Raw genomic sequence first — 17,279 nt, 5'->3', positions numbered from 1 at the left:
TCCCCTGCATTAGCAGGCAGACTCTCAACCACTGCGCCACCAGGGAAGCCCCGAGGCTTTTGTTTTAAAATTCATTCTGTAGATGGATATTTGTGAACTTGACCACATAACTAATTATTGTATTCATATTCTTCTTTTAGTGGTCTTTAATGGCTTGTTTACAATCGTATCTGGCCTTAAGGTAATACCCCCAGGAATAATTACTAAATCTGGATTGAATTTATTTGCCTTGTTTGCATTTCTTCAGGTTATTTCTATGAACATGCAAAACCAGATTTGTCTGAGGTTATATCAGGCTAAGATGTCTTCTCCAAATGGTATTTTTTTTGTGAAAAGTGAGAATTGAAAGTACCCTAAAGTATAAGAGTGATTGTTAATTATTTAGACAGCTCTCTAGATTGTAACTTCATTGTTTCCTCCCATGCTTACTAAACATTTGGTTCTCAGTAACTATATATTGAATGAATGTTTCTTTTATATATTTAAAATATGTTGACCCACATATCAAAATGATAAAACAAATCAAGATGGTTTACTATTTTAGGACCATAGTACACATCAGCTTTCGGACTCAAGCGGAATAAACTTTCACTCCACTCTGAATTTCTTCCTCTCTCGTATACTAGGGGCTACAGTAGGCACATTTGCATACCTTATTTCCTTTAACTCTCTGACCATTGGCTTATGTGTGATGTTGCTAGTAACTTGAGTTTGCAGTAGTGATTTAGAAACTCTGAAAACATAAAATTTTAATTGACGAGAATGGCAGTTTTAATGGTTGTGGTAGTCTTTGTGGTTGTGTTTTGTGATTGTCACCAAAGGGTGGGGGGAAGGGGTGAGATCTTTTCTAATGTGCAAAGGCTACTTGTTTCTTGCAGTCTTAAATGTATTAGCAAGAGTCTCCATTTAAGATGATAAGCCCAAAGCTGTATCTCACCAGAAGCTGAGAGTGCTCTTTCATTTTTTCCTTAGGACCCCTTAGGAAAATACCTGAAACTGTGTTCTGGAGGGCCATGAATAATGAGTGGATCTATACTTAAGTATATAAAGTTTTTAGAAATGAATTTATAACCTCTGCATTTGTTAAAAGTACTGAAATGTGATATATTGGAACTCAATAAGGAATTTTGTCTTACCTTAGGATGGTCTTCACAATACCCTCTACAGTCCCTTCTTACTGGTTATCAGTGCAACTATAATGATGAGCACACTTCTTATGGAGAAACAGGAGCTCCAGTTCCTCCTTTTGGATGCACATTCTCTTCCGGTAAGGGAACTACTGTATAAGCTAGGTTTGGTCAGAAATGATCTATTTCACTCTTCAGAGGGAAAATATCTTGGGGTGTCTCCCTTTCAAGAAAAAGTAAATTAGATAGATGATAGAGGTTTTTCTAATAACTGTTCTCCCCTGATTTATGAAATAGACTTTTCTTAATCTCTATGCATAATTACATATTTCTACTAAGGGATAAGATTCTTATAGCACCATTTTTTGTTTGTTTGTTTGTTTTTGTTTTGTTTTGTTTTGTGGTATGCGGGCCTCCCCCTGCCGCGGCCTCTCCCGTTGCGGAGCACAGGCTCCGGACGCGCAGGCCCAGCGGCCATGGCTCACGGGCCCAGCCGCTCCGCGGCACGTGGGATCCTCCCGGACCGGGGCGCGAACCCGGTTCCCCTGCATCGGCAGGCGGACGCGCAACCACTGCGCCACCAGGGAAACCCTGTTTGTTTGTTTTTATAACTGATATCGGGAAAGGGTTGCAAAGGTTCAGCCATCATGAAAGCTTTTGCCCCTTTTGACCTGTTTGAATCTATCTCTTTCTACAATGCATTGGGGAACATATTAACAGAAATAGAGTACTTGTCCCTGCTGTTAAAAGTTTAAGAAAGGAAAAGTAAAAAATTGTGAAAAGGGAATATAAAATTAATAGGTTCAGCCTGCTGGTGGCCTGTATCATATGCTTTTATTTGCCATGCCTATATCATATGCTTTTATTTGCTCTTGGCCAGTATCACTTTTGTTTTGTTTAATTACCATGCTTGATTCAGCCCTTCTTTAAATAAGAGATTATTTGAGGATTGGTGTTTTTGAGTCACTTACTGAATTAGGTATTATGGCAAATTTTAAGCCATCTTTAATTCAGAAAAACCTCTCTACCATAGCAGATGCTATTTGGGTAGAATCATCTTACCTCTTTTCAAATAGATTGTAGCTATTTAGTTAATTTATATTATGTTGTTTATATAGATTTAAACTCAGCTTTAAATTTTTTTGTTACTCTTTATATATTTTATTCTTTATTTCTTATTTAGCTCCCAATATGGAGCATATACTAGCAGTTGCCAATGAAGAAGGCTTCGTTAGGTTATATAACACAGAATCACAAACCAGTAGAAAGAAGTGCATCAAAGGTAAGTCGGGGTCTAAAATATTTGTTTGAACATATTTAATTCATAAAGCCTCAAGGAAGTTACTATTTGAATAAATTCTCAGTGTTACTCACTTCTGATTAAGGCTGTTTAGGGGCCAGGCTGAAAGTAAATGGTGGACTGCCTTTCTGTCAATAACTGTTAACGGCAGCAAAGCCTTTACCGAAAGTTAAGAAAAATACATTTTAGGATTAAAAACAGTTTTTCTTTTAAAAAATTAAAATTTGTTATATTACACTTAATGTGGGGAAATGTTGCTTTGAAATATTTATATTGAACAAACATCTTCCACACATAAGGCAAAGTTCTACTGACCTTAGGAAGGTAATAATCTGGAACTAGTAAGTCAAGTGTTGAGATAACTAAAGCAAAGCAAAGGCTATAGATTATGTAGAGGAAATACAAAGAAAACGCCACAGGTGTCACAAAGAGCTCTTACGTATCAAAGAAGGTGAGGAAAATTTTTCATGAAGGATGGGACATTTGAGGCAGACTGTGGTATTTAGACCCATGGAGGTGGAGTAGGACACTCCAGGTGGAGGGAAAAGCATTAGTAAAGGCCTAGAGATAGGAAACCATAGGATATAATGAGCATATAAGGAGCGCTCCAGTTTGGTTGGAACAGGATATACAGAGAACAGTAAGAGATACGGCCAAAGTGAGCAGAATTTTGAATGTCAACCAAAGTACTTTAAACTCCATTCAGAGAGCATGATGAAGATTTTTGAGAATATTTCATTAAGATTCCCTTTTAGAGAATATATACCTTTATGGAAAACAATCTGATATCAAACGGTAGTTTTATGGGGTAATGAAGGGAATGTGCTATGTGTGCAAGTCCACAAATTCTCTTTGGCCCATGGACCTTAGTGTGCTGACCACTGATCTTTTCACTACAGCTTTCAAGGCACTTCAACTGCTATTGGTATGGCTACCACAAGACATAGTTTAGACAGTTCACATTCACCATTTTCTTTGTTTAGAATGGATGGCTCACTGGAATGCTGTCTTTGACCTGGCCTGGGTCCCTGGTGAACTTAAGCTTGTAAGTGATTTTCATTTTATTGGGATCTGGGTGAACACTGGTAAAGCGTTGCCTTATTAAACTGTGAAACCTTATTTTTGAAAGGTTACAGCAGCAGGTGATCAAACAGCCAAATTTTGGGATGTAAAAGCTGGTGAGCTGATTGGAACATGCAAAGGTCATCAGTGCAGCCTCAAGTCAGTTGCCTTTTCTAAGTTTGAGAAAGGTAGGTATATGCTTACCCTCTTTCATCTCCTTAACCTCTTTCATGGTGAAGTAATAGTAAGCTGTAATTGTTTCCACCCTTTCCCCTGTCAAAGTTGCTCCTTTACCTACGTAGATGTTTGAGATTCTTAATATGACTTGGAAACCTCAATGAAATTAAGTTGGATTTTAGTCCCATTCTAATGGATATTATCTCCAGCTTGTCCCTGAAAGTCAAGTGTCTTCAGATAATTTTTTTCTATAATCTTGCAGATAAGGTAAAAATTCACAAATAGCCACAATCCCTCTGTTCAACTTTGAGTGGCCTTTGAGGTCAAAACCTGTACTGGACACTGATTAACTCCATTTGTAAAATAGTTACTTTAACTCTACTTGTAAAATTTAAATGAAGTATGAGGCTGGGTGGGAAACCTGATAAACTGGACATGATTCTTTACCTAAAAAATTTACCACATATTACTTTAAATGGCCCGGTTCCCTGGTATGTTTTCAACTGTTATTTACTTACAATTAATCTTTCTATATTTATGTAACTATTATAATGGAGAAGGAAGATTTAAAGAGGACTATAATACAGAACAGTACTATAGTAGCTGGGGAAAAACTTAGCAGGGGTATCTGAATGAGCTCTTCATTTCTGTTTTTTTGTTTTCTTTTTTCCTTCCTCCATTTGTTTCTCACTAAATAAGAGTGAGACAACAAACATTCATCTCAAAGAAGTGGCTGATCAATCTGATTTTAATCTCAGAATAATAGAAATAAACAGTATAGTTCCCTTTATCATTAAAAAATATTCTGTTTTTAAAAGGAATGTTTTTTATTCACCTGAGCACTCAGGAGTACTAAACTGAGTTGTTGAGCTGGTTTGGACTTTAAAAAAAGGTCAGTTGGTTGCTGTTGAGACTGGAACCTTGAAGAGGAAATACATGACATAGTTTTTATCTCTGCATAACTTTTCATTAACACATCTGTTGTATAAAGTTAAGTATGCTTGTCTTCTAGTTTACTACAGTCCTGTGTTAGAGCTCATTGTAAGTTTATAAAAATAATTTAAAGTCATGAAAATGTACTTAAAGTAAATTTATTTAAAGGGTAATAGAAAAGGGAAACACCATATCTTTCGGTCCCTTTGCTTAATTTTTAAAACTTTGTGCATTGAATCTATGCCAGTGTGGTCTATTAGAAAAAGTGGTAACATTTATCATGGCTCCCAGTAGTTCACAGGTGACCTAGTGTGAATTAGTCTAGTTGGACACTGCCCCCAAGGCCTCATAGTTTGGTTGCTAAAACACAGATTTTAACCCCTACCCCCTCAGCCAAGTGTTCTTGTGCAGGGCATACTTTTACAACCATACATAGAAGCCCTGTGTTTTGTTCTGCTTTCTGCCTTTAAATTCTTGGGCAAAGTCATTTTTATCTCCCAGGACCTTCATTTCCGAATTCACAAAAACATTCTAAGCATAAAAATGAAGTGAGATGTGAATGCACACACACACACCAAAACAAACAAACACAAAACTGAGGAGCATATAAATGCTTAGTGGGTTGGTTTTTGGGGGGAGGGGTTTGTAGGTAACATGGTAGGAAAGATCATGATCCAGTTCTTTCAGCCCTACATGGGCAAGATACAAATAATCCTAAAGGACATAGTTATACTAGTGGAATTTGCCTTCCCTAAATATCTACCACCTGAAAACATGGAAAATGTTTTCATCTCTAATTGTCAGTTACTCACAGATGTGTGTTTTGTGTGATAAAATGGGTGTTAGAACTTCTAGTGGGTAATTAAAAATAATTATAAGTGTTCTTCTATTTCCCCTCCTACAAACTTATCTTCAAATTTGCACCTTCTTTCTCATTCTTCATTCTCCAGTTGAAGGTGAATCCTTCTTCCTAGGGCACTGGTTCTCAACCCTGACTCATTAGTCACCTAGGGAGGTGTTTTGTTTTGTTTTTATTGAAATATAGTTGATTTACAACGTTGTGTTAATTTCTGCTGTATAGCAAAGACTCAGTTATACACATTGGGGAGGTTTTTTAAAATACCAATTAAGTGTGAATCTCTAGGAGGTGGGCCAGGCGTCTATTTTGTTAAAATTCCTCAAGGGATTCCAGTGTGCAGCTAAGGTTAAGAAACATTCTTGATCCACCCCAAGACCTTATGCTATCACTTACATCCCCACAGCTCCTCTGTCTTCAAGCTTTCCTTCTCTTGGCTCTTTCTCCATAGGAAAAACTCAAGCATATCTGTGGCCTGTCCAGAAAGAAACATCTTAACCTTGTATTCTCCTTCAGCTCTCATCCTTTCTTATTTCCTATCTCTTCTAAGTTTCTTAAGAGTAATCAAAACCTGGTTAAATGTCCTCATCTCAGTTTGGTTCAATCCATTCCATCTCTCTTCCTGAAATCACCCTGCCTTCTACTTGTTCCATATTTGACACTTCTGGCAAGTTATTTTAAAATTCATGAAAATTGTTTTCTTCCTTGGAATCTGTGATACCACTCCCTCTGGTTCTCAGTATTTCTGTTTATTCCTTCATAATTGCTTTTGTGAACACTTCTTTACCTAACTTGAAGTGTTGACATGGCCCAGGATTTGGTATTTGGCCATCTTTTCCTTTCAGTCTGTACCTTCTCCCTGGACAGTTTCAGCTATTCCAATTTTGTTTTGTTTTTTGCTCCACTTATATTGAACCAGATTGTATTTCCAGCTTTCACTTTTCCTACAAGCACTTCAAGTTCAGCATACCCAAAACTGAACTCATGATTTCCCCCAGCAGCACCATCTTTCCCCTGTCCTCTGAAATCATTTCTCTTCAGCCTGAAGAACGTCCCTTAACATTTCTTGCAGTTCGAGTCTGGTTGTAATTAATCCCCTTTGTTTTCCTTTATATGAAAATGTCTTTATTTCATTTTCATTATTAAAGGATATTTTTGTTGGATATAAAATCCAGGTTGACAGGGTTTTTCCTTTCATTACTTGAAGGTGTTGTTCCACTGTCTTACATGGTTTCTGTTGAGAACGCTGTGGTCATTTGAATCATTTCCCTGTATGTAATATGTTGTTTTTCCTGACTGCCTTCGGGATTTTCTGTCTTGGTTTTCAGCAGTTTGACTGTGATGTGTCTAGGCATGGTTCCCTTCAAAATTATCCTGTTTGAGGCTTGCTGAGCTTTTTGAATTTGTAAATTTACACATATGTGTCACTGAATCTGAGAATTTTTCTGCCGTGATTTCTTGAAATATTTTTTCTGCCCAATTTTTTCTCCTGGGACTCCCAATTACTCATGTATTAGACTTTTTGAAATTGTCCCATGAATTCTTGAAGCTTTGTTCATCTTTTTCAATTTTCTTAAATTTGAGATATAATTAACACCCCATAAAATTCACCCATTTAATGTGTACATTTAACTGGTTTTTAATTTTCTTATAGAGTTATGCAGCCATCACCACAATCTAAGTTTAGAATGTTTCCATCAACCCAAAAAGAAACCAGAACCTGTTAGCAGTACTTTCCATCTTACCAGCCCTACACAACCACTGAACTACTTTCTCTCTCTATAATTTGCCTCTTCTGCACCTTGGTATAAATGGAACCACACAATATGTTGTTGGCTTCTTTCACTCCGCATAATGTTCAATCTTATTTTTCTCTCTTCCTCAGATTGAATGATTTCTGTTGATCTGTCTTCAAGTTCATAGACTTTTTCCTCTGTTCTCTCCATTCTGCTCTTAAGCCTATTCAGTGAATTTTATCATTTCAGAAGTTGTGGGCTTGGCTTCTAAAATTTCCATTTGTTTTCGATAAGTTCTGTTTGTTACTCTGCTGAGATTTCTCATCTTTTCATTGATTATGAGTGTCTCCTTATTTCACTTGACAGTCATATCTGTTTTACAACCAGACCTGATAAATCGACATCTGGGTTATTTTGAGGCTGGCCTCTGTTGATTTCTTTTCCCTTGAGAATGACGCATTTTCCTGGCTCTGTATATGGCAAGTAATTTAAGATCATACCCTGGGCATTGGGAATGGTGTGTTGGACTCTGAATTCTGTTATGTTGCTCAGGAAAGAGTTGGTGTTTTTGTTTTAACAGGCAGTTAAATCATTTAGACTCAAATAGCATAATGTCAAACCTGTGGGAAGGCAGTCAGTTCAGAAGATCGGATCTCAATTCAGTTCTTTAATTTAAGCCTTAGTTGCAAGCTGCTTTTAGCTTTCCTATGCACATATGGTTTGGGGGTCAGCCAGAGACTTGAGCTAAGTATAAACACAGAATTAGGGTTTCCCTTTCTCTTCTCTCTCCAGGCTTCCCCACTTCCTCTGGCAGCTCTTGTTGCCCCTGTCCTCTTTTCCTAGTTCCTCAGGCTTGAAAGATGGTCTTTTTGTTGGCACTTTGGCTGCCTGGTTCTGATGCTACAATTGTGGCTGCCCTCAAGGTAAAACCACAAAAAATCAGGAACTTACCCTAGGCCAGTCACTTGCTTCAGGTGTTGACTCCCTTACAAAAATTGTATGTTTTTGGTCAATCTCTATATGACCCTCAAGTAGCTGTTTTTTGTATTTTGACCAGAGCACTTATCAAATTAATCCACCTACATTAGCTGTAAACTAATGCAGGTGGATTAATTTGATAAGTGCTCACTCTTTCATACAGGAAGCAGAATTTTTTGGTTTAATTTTAAAGAATAAAGTATGACAGATAAACTGGAGTTCCCCTGTGTTCCCTCCTCCGATCTCACTGCCCTCCTTCCATCCCCAGAGGCAACCCCTTTCACAAACTTTATGTGGATCTAGTTCGTATCTTTATACTGAGACAATACAGCTTGGAGGTTTGGAATATGGGCTCTGGATACATACTGCCAAAAATAATAACCTTTGCAAGTTACGTATCCTCCCTATCTGTAAAATGGGCATAATAAGTCCCACCTAATAGGGTTGATAACAAGGATTGAGGTCATTTATAAAAAAGCACTTAGGATAGTGTCTAAAACTTAATAAGCACTCAGTATATTTTGGTTATTGCTTATTTATCGTTATTCTTACTACAACTTTATAGTATAGTATTTCATGTGGTTTTAAAGAAAATTTACAGAGAGGGATTATTCTATCAAGTTTTTGCTCAACATAAGCATTTTGAGTTCTTTATAATCCTTTCCCTTCACAGCTTTGTTTTCTTATTTGTGTTGAGCTATATATTTTATCATTTTTAATCTCCAGTGCCAATTACAGTACCTAGCATATAATAGATACTCTAGGAAATTTAAATTGAAATATATGTGTCACTGACTGGTTTTGTTAACTTCTTGATAAACTGTTTATGTGTCTGCAGCTGTCTTCTGTACAGGTGGAAGAGATGGCAACATTATGGTCTGGGACACCAGGTGCAACAAAAAAGGTAATCTAGTTTCATTTTAATTTTGATATATGTGGGATTGCCCCATAATAATTCTGAATGAAAGAATCAACTATTTCACCTGATTACCACCAGGGGGCACATGTTCATAAACCCCAATTTTGCTCTGTTCAGTTCTCAGGATCTTAGTGATTGTTTTAAGTATTACCCTCCATACTTACCTCATATTGTCTTCTGAACTATAATGCCATTTACCTAAATTATTGATGGAATTGAAATGATTAGTACATGATCTTTTATTTTAATTTTAAAAATTTGGGAGCTTTAAAAAATTGGATTAAATTAAATATAATTATACTCACATTTCCCCATGATGCCATTAAGCAGAAAGCAATGATCATCTCCCTGCTTCACTTTTTTTTTAAAAAATTATTTTTAAGAGACTATTTTTTAGAGCAATTTTAGATACACAGCAAAATTGAACAGAATGTACAAAGAGTTCTCTCTGATATACCTCCTGTCCCCGCACAGCCTCTCCCACTGTCAACATGTCCAATGTCCAACCAGAGTTGGACATTTGTTATGATTGGTGAACCTACTCTGACACATCATTATCACCCAGTGTATGTCTGTACTTTACATTATGGTTCACTCTTGGTATTATACATTCTCTTGGTTGTGACAAATGTATGGTGACATATACCTACCATTATAGTATCATACAGAATAGTTTCTCTGCCCTAAAAGTCCTCTGTGCTCTACCTATTCATCCTGCATGCCCCACTAACCTCTAGCCATCACTGATCTTTTACTGTCTCCATGGTTTTGCCTTTCCCAGCATGTCATATAATTGGAATCATACAGTATGTAGCCTTTTCAGATTGCTTTCTCTCACTTAGTAATATGTATTTAAGGTCTGTTTATGGCTTGGTATCTCATTTTTTTTTTTAGCACAACAATATATCATTGTCTACATATACCACAGTTTTATTCATACATTCCCCTACTGAAGGATATCTTGGTTGCTTCCAAGTTTTGGCAGTTATGAATAAAGCTGCTATAAATATCCATGTGCTTATTTCCTTTTTATACATCATAATCTCACCACAAGAGATGTAGTACAGTAGCCCTGCTGGCTTCTAATTTCACTAATTTAATAAAGAATATAATTAATTTTGACATCTTATATATAAATGTTACATTCAGCATAGGAATAAAGTTCTGAAACCTAAACCATTTACCTTGGAATGTTTTTCAGATGGATTTTATAGGCAAGTGAATCAAATCAGTGGAGCTCACAATACCTTAGACAAGCAAACCCCTTCAAAACCTAAGAAGAAACAGAATTCAAAAGGGCTTGCTCCTTCTGTGGTAAGGTTTTATAGCTGTATACATGTATGCAGATCTTGACAGTAGCATAGAGCCTCATTTTAGGGAATTTGTTGGGCATAAAATAGGAGCTAGAGATTCAGTCACTGAATGAGAATCTTCATTTCCTCTTGATGTCACTGGTTTATTGCTTAATACCAGTTCAGTACCTACGGTACTGGTACTCAAACTCTAGTGTGCAACAGAGTCACTTGGGGAATATGTTAAAAATTCAGTTTCCTGAGACTCATCCCTAGAGATCTCCATGCATACACATCATCTACAGTATGATGTGATGCATTAGGAAAGGGAGATGGGTAGTTTGAAGAAGCATATTAAGTACCGTGATACAGTTTTCTGTAGGGGAAAGGAATCCCTGTTGTTTTCATAATACAAACTGCAGAAAAGATATGGGTTTTTTAATTTTATTTTTTTTAATATTTGGCAAAAAGATTATAAAATATTTTGAGAAATATTGGGGTAAAATATAGTACCTCTTTAGCATATTATAGTCAAAGCTCAAACAATGCCCATAATACAGCTTTTTTCTTTAAGAAAAATCACCAGTGTTCTTACTTGAATTTGTTTATTTTTCTAGTATTCTTGGTCTGTAGAGTCTTAGTTAATATTTTGGGGACGTGTGGTTGCTAGAATATTAGGACTTAAAATTACACGGGCATGAATGGAAACTGACAGGGTTAGCATGTGGTTTTTGGAGGCCAGATGAAGTTAAAATGAGTAACATTTCAGACTTTTCATCAGATTCTTAGCCAAGAAAACTTAACAGCAATTAGGAGGTAAAACTACTAGCTCCTTTAGATTTTTCAGAGCAGGTAACCATCTTTCATTCACAATTCTTTAGACACTCGTATATGACAATCTGGATAGACGGCAACATTTTATAGATGAAACAAGTACAGGTTAAATGAGGTTCCTAAGGATAGACAGTAAGGATGATTTCAAGTAGAGCCAGTAGACTTAGACAAGTACTAAAATCTTGTGTTAATCACCAGTTTTTTCTTGAATATGAGTCAAAGTGTTCATACTATGTAATATAACATGATGTTTAGGTCATTTTCTTGCTAAAATTACTTCTTGTCATATCTGACTAGGATTATTGGAAGAGCAAGATCTAGTCATACTCAGTTTAGGGGAAAAAAACATCATTTTAGCACCTTGGTCTCTTGATAGTGAAAATTGTTATACCCAAAATAGGATTTCCTTCTTTTCTTTTCCTTCCTTGTGCTGTAGGATTTCCAGCAGAGTGTTACTGTGGTCCTCTTTCAAGATGAGAATACATTAGTCTCAGCAGGAGCCGTGGATGGGTAAGACGAGTCTTTATTTCTTGGTTCTTTTAGTGTGCTGTCTTTCATGAACTGTGATGGGGAAGTCACCTAGACACATTATAATTCAATGTGTGTGCTTTTAACTTTCAACATAGTGAGTATCCAGCTGAGAAGAGGAATTACAGATCACACTGGAAAATATCTAGTTAGGACTCTTGCTCAAATAATTAAATGAGATAATGTATCACACTTAGCACATTTCTAGCACATAGGAGGAGTGTTGGCTGCTGCTGCTATTATAGAGAAGCTGGCTGGGTAACTTGCTTGTCTGTGCAGTGTAATTTAATCAAGGATTCTTATTTTGAGGAGCAAAATTTCTGTTACAGGCATATATCAGAGATATTGCAGGTTTGGTTCCAGACCACTACAATAAAGCTAATATCACAATAAAGTGAGTCACGAATTTTTTTTGTTTCCCAGTATATATAAAAGTTATATTTATATTATGCTGTATTTATATTAGTACATTATAGTTTATTATATTACTATATAGTTATATTTACATTAGTCTACTAAGTGTGCAATAGCATTATGTCTAAATAATCAATGTACAGACCTTAATATAAAAATATTTGCTAAAAAATGCCAAAACAATTACAATAGTAACATCAAAGATCACCAATCACAGATCACTATAACAAATATAATAATGATGAAAAAATTGAAGCATTGGGAGAATTAGCAAAATGTGGCACAGAAACATGAAGTGAGAAGATGCTTTTGGAAAAATGGCACCTATAGACTTGCCACAAACCTTCAATTTGTAAAAGAACGCAATATGTGCAAAGCACAATAAAGCAAAGCACAGTAAAATGAAGTACGCCTGTATTTTGGATTTTATCTTCTCTGGTTTAGTAATATCCTAAAAGGAGGAATCTGATTCTGGGTATGTAACTGGCATTTCTGGGAGCAATCTAACTAGATTGATAGGCCTAAAGACTTTCACATACTTTCCTTCTATGATTGCTCTGAATTTTTGGCTTCCAAATAAGTTTGTGATACTTCTTGATTGTTTGCTTTGTTGGAATTTAAGTTCATTGAGTACAGGGGCTCTTTCTTTTTAAAATTCTCTTCTTTGCCCCATTTTTGCCCATTATATCTCCCAAGACATCCCTCCCTTCAAAAGTTTTAATTTAAAAATATGATGGCTTAATAAACTAGAATTTCTATTGTGTCCTCTAGAACTTAAACTCTTCTGTGGACTGAATTCTCAGGCACAAATGTAGAATTATCTAAAGGTTATTAGTTATATTTGTAAATGGCTGTGAAAGCTTTGCTTCCAAGGATACTTCCCTTTTATAACCAAGCTTGTGTTTTCAAGTTGCCTACAAAGTAGATGTAGAAAATTAAGAAAATTATTCCAATAGATGAAATGAAAAAATACTTTATTTCACAGGAAAATTTGTTTAGACTAGATTACTTAAGGAGTTAATATATAGAGATATAACCACAGGGACAGAGCTTAATACTTAATGATGCCAAAGGTTACATGCAGAATGTTAAAGGCTTAGGAAGTGCTTTTTTCTGAAAACAATGAAACAATGACTATCAGCAGTCAACCTTCTTCTTCCTTTTCCGCTCTCTTGAAGTAAACTCAGGGCAACCCATCAGTGGGCCAGATCACATCTGTTTCCGTTCTGCCAGAATTGTTAGCCTGACATTGGAGACAAGAGTATGAGATAGTTCAATCTGTTTCCCAATGACATATCCTCACTGTACCTGGTTGATATGCCAGAGGAATTAGATTAAAAGTCATTTCACGGGCTTCCCTGGTGGCGCAGTGGTTGAGAGTCCGCCTGCCGATGCAGGGGATGCAGGTTCGTGTCCCGGTCCAGGAGGATCTAACATGCCGCGGAGCGGCTGGGCCCATGAGCCATGGCCGCTGAGCCTGCACGTCCGGAGACTGCTCCGCAACGGGAGAGGCCGCAGCAGTGAGAGGCCTGCGTACCGCAAAAAAAAAAAAAAAAGTCATTTTACATTCAAACGTAGTTGAAACTGATTGGTGTTGGAGAAGGACTACAAAATAACTATTTCTTTACCTTGGTTTTTAGGGTAATCAAAATATGGGATTTACGTAAGAATTATACTGCTTATCGGCAAGAACCCATAGCATCCAAGTCTTTCCTGTACCCAGGTAGCAGCACTCGAAAACTAGGTAAGCCTTTGCGTATTCATTAGGATTTTTTTGTAGGGCTTTTTTGGATATGTAAGTTTTTGATAAAATTTTTAAAGTAAATATCAATCTAGTTTTCAGCAACTATTATTCTCTGTTGACTTGAGAAACTAATATATGGAAGTATCTTTTTGAAGTTCAAAAGATAGAAACTCCCAAGAATAATTTTGGTTTGTATATACTTTAGGGAAGAAGAATTCTGATGATTCTTCTTGTGAAATGATCTAAAAAGATCATTTTCACCTCAGTTCTACTCTCCTTCATCAGCACATGCTAACTAAAGTTTCCTTTTTCTAGGATACTCAAGTCTGATTTTGGATTCTACTGGCTCTACTTTATTTGCTAACTGCACAGATGACAACATCTACATGTTCAATATGACTGGATTAAAGACTTCTCCAGGTAGAAGCTTAGTCATTCAGATTCTCTTTCCTGGAAACTAATATGGTTTTTTTTTGTTAATGAGAATTTAATGTTGATTTTTTCTTTTTCTGTACCAAATTTATGAAGACATATAAGGACTTTGGGGTCTTCGATTAGTTCCAGTGATGTTTTCATAGATGTATTTACCTTGTGATGATTTCACAAGTGAACAGAATCCTGCTCTATGTGGTAACTTGATAGTGAGTCTCTCCCGAAATTATACCCCTTTGGGTATACTTAAAATTGTCTCAATTTTTGTGGGATAGAGAAGGCTGTTCTGCGTGGGTTTTGTCCTATTTGGGAGCTGTTCATTAAAATTAGGGGACCTCTGGATGTTTTCCCTAACCTCACCTTTTTATTCAAGAAAATTATAAGTGGAATCTGACTTTAAAGCTGATAAATGACTTTTTAAAAAATCAAAGTTTTTCAAGCATACTCTAAGAGGGTTATTTGAATTTCACCATTTTAAGAACATTATCAATTATTTAAGCAAGCTGCATATTTTGTAACCTACTTCTCAGGTATAGCTCTGTCAGAAACTGTCAGAAACTGACTTTGAATTCTATAACCAACCCCTAGAGCTACCCCTAGAGTTCCCAGTAAAGTAAGATGTGTTGATAAAAAAGAAATCTTAAAATAGTACAGAATTGGGCTTCCCTGGTGGCGCAGTGGTTGAGAGTCCGCCTGCTGATGCTGGGGACACGGGTTCGTGCCCCGGTCCGGGAGGATCCCACATGTCGCAGAGCGGCTGGGCCCGTGAGCCATGGCCGCTGAGCCTGTGCGTCCGGAGCCTGTGCTCCGCAACGGGAGAGGCCACAACAGTGAGAGGCCCGCGTACCGCAAAAAAAAACAATGTACAGAATTTAGCTGGGCTCTTAGAGAAGTTTCTAAAGACTGACCCCTAGCCATTGTTAGGACTTTGGTATCTGTGGCAGTTACCCAATTGGTATTTTCAATGCCCTGGGTTAGGTCTGACGTTGTCTAAACAAGAATAAGAGTATTTGGAAAAGGGAAGAGGTTTTATAACTTTGCTTGCTGTCTTCGTGAATGTAATTAGAACTTGGACAACTTCTGATTTATTTAGCCATATAAACCAGACTCTTTAAAATTTTTCCCTAAAAGATAAAAGCCTAATTATATTATCAGATGTCCAAGAGCTCTTTCTGTATCATTTTGTTATAGTGTGGCATCGAAAGGGGCTTTGAATTTAGTTGTCCTTCTGCCATTAAAACAAATATGCCCAAGGCCACTTTACTAATAATTTAGTGACCTTTTTCCTGTGCTCCTGAAATAATTTGATTGGCTCTCATATATAGATAGGTAGGTAGGTAGATAGATAGGTATGTTCCTTAGAAATTGAAAGACAGGTGTGTGTGTGTGTGTGTGTGTGTGTGTGTGTGTGTGTGTGTGTGTGTGTGTGTGTGTGTGTGTCACATCTAGTAATTGCTCGTCTTTTTCAAAACTTCAGAAGGGGTCCTGGACTCAGTACTTGATCTCCTATACTTTTAATTCACAGCATTTTATTACACTAAGTGATGTTCATAAAGATGACTCTGAAGCACTTTAATGAAGCATTTTAAAAGCCCGAACTGTCAAAGATTAAATTAAACTAATTAAAGCCAATATAGGTTTTAGAAGGATTTTTCACATTGTTTAAAACATTTACTGTGTGCTTTATGTTGGCTTTCGTAGACCAGCAGAGGGCAATGAATACTTACGAGTTTAGTGGGAAATTTGGTCTACAGTTTTCCATTCATAGCTAAGAGTTGAGAAAGATGAACAATTGTAGTTTTGGAGTTGTAGTCAGAATAAAGGAGCCTGTTTATTTTGTGGGGATTTATCTATCATAGTAGCTCTATAATATGTGTATCTGAATTGATTCATATCCTGCTTAACTTTCACAGTAATAGTATTTGATGGGGTTATTTGATGTGCAGGCTTTTTCTTAGAGGGCTCTAAATACAAAGTTTTTTTTCCAGGGTTATTCTAGCAAAAAGAAGGGATTTTTGTGAGTACTTACAGAAAGCTGTTAAGTCCCTTAACTTTCACAGTAATAGTATTTGATGTGGTGGGGGTTATTTGATGTGCAGGCTTTTTCTTAGAGGGCTATAAATACAAAGTTTTTTTTCCAGGGTTATTCTAGCAAAAAGAAGGGATTTTTGTGAGTACTTACAGAAAGCTGTTAAGTCCCTTAATAATTCTTTTTTCCCCTCCATTAGAAGATTGGAGTGAAATTTTTTTTCCTGCCTAAATGTATCCTTAAATTTTCTAATGACTGAGATTTTTTTCTTTTATTTCCTAGTAGTATTCTGATGCCAGAGGCCTCAGGTTTTGGTCTCCTTAGGATAAAAGAACTTGTCAAGCACATGCTAGATTGGATAGTGAGAAGTCTAAACCTAACCTAGTTGGAGTATCTTACATATGAATATATAGCTTACCCCACTGGCCACTTCTACTCTTCAGCCTGGTGTGTGTGTGTGTGTGTGTGTGTGTGTGTGTGTGTGTGACACATCTAGTAATTGCTCGTCTTTTTCAAAACTTCAGAAGGGGTCCTGGACTCAGTACTTGATCTCCTATACTTTTAATTCACAGCATTTTATTACACTAAGTGATGTTCATAAAGATGACTCTGAAGCACTTTAATGAAGCATTTTAAAAGCCCGAACTGTCAAAGATTAAATTAAACTAATTAAAGCCAATATAGGTTTTAGAAGGATTTTTCACATTGTTTAAAACATTTACTGTGTGCTTTATGTTGGCTTTCGTAGACCAGCAGAGGGCAATGAATACTTACGAGTTTAGTGGGAAATTTGGTCTACAGTTTTCCATTCACAGCTAAGAGTTGAGAAAGATGAACAATTGTAGTTTTGGAGTTGTAGTCAGAATAAAGGAGCCTGTTTATTTTGTGGGGATTTATCTATCATAGTAGCTCTATAAT

At 36.6% G+C, this 17,279-nt stretch overlaps 1 protein-coding gene across 2 annotated transcripts in view; it reads left to right on the top strand.

The window, feature by feature from the left end:
- The window catches only part of DTL (denticleless E3 ubiquitin protein ligase homolog), a 41,484-nt gene that overhangs the window by 4,359 nt on the left and 19,846 nt on the right, over nucleotides 1-17,279 (top strand). For both annotated transcript variants that reach the window (XM_007102638.4, XM_007102639.2), the window contains exons 2-10: nucleotides 1,142-1,267; nucleotides 2,311-2,409; nucleotides 3,411-3,472; nucleotides 3,557-3,677; nucleotides 9,008-9,073; nucleotides 10,290-10,402; nucleotides 11,651-11,724; nucleotides 13,797-13,900; nucleotides 14,216-14,320. In XM_007102638.4, the coding sequence (XP_007102700.1) occupies nucleotides 1,142-1,267; nucleotides 2,311-2,409; nucleotides 3,411-3,472; nucleotides 3,557-3,677; nucleotides 9,008-9,073; nucleotides 10,290-10,402; nucleotides 11,651-11,724; nucleotides 13,797-13,900; nucleotides 14,216-14,320 (870 nt within the window). The remainder of the gene's footprint in view (nucleotides 1-1,141; nucleotides 1,268-2,310; nucleotides 2,410-3,410; nucleotides 3,473-3,556; nucleotides 3,678-9,007; nucleotides 9,074-10,289; nucleotides 10,403-11,650; nucleotides 11,725-13,796; nucleotides 13,901-14,215; nucleotides 14,321-17,279) is intronic.

This window comes from Physeter macrocephalus, chromosome 4, assembly GCF_002837175.3.
Source record: "Physeter macrocephalus isolate SW-GA chromosome 4, ASM283717v5, whole genome shotgun sequence".
In the NCBI taxonomy this organism is placed as follows: Eukaryota; Metazoa; Chordata; class Mammalia; order Artiodactyla; family Physeteridae; genus Physeter; species Physeter macrocephalus.
This window is presented reverse-complemented; position numbering and strand designations above follow the sequence as displayed.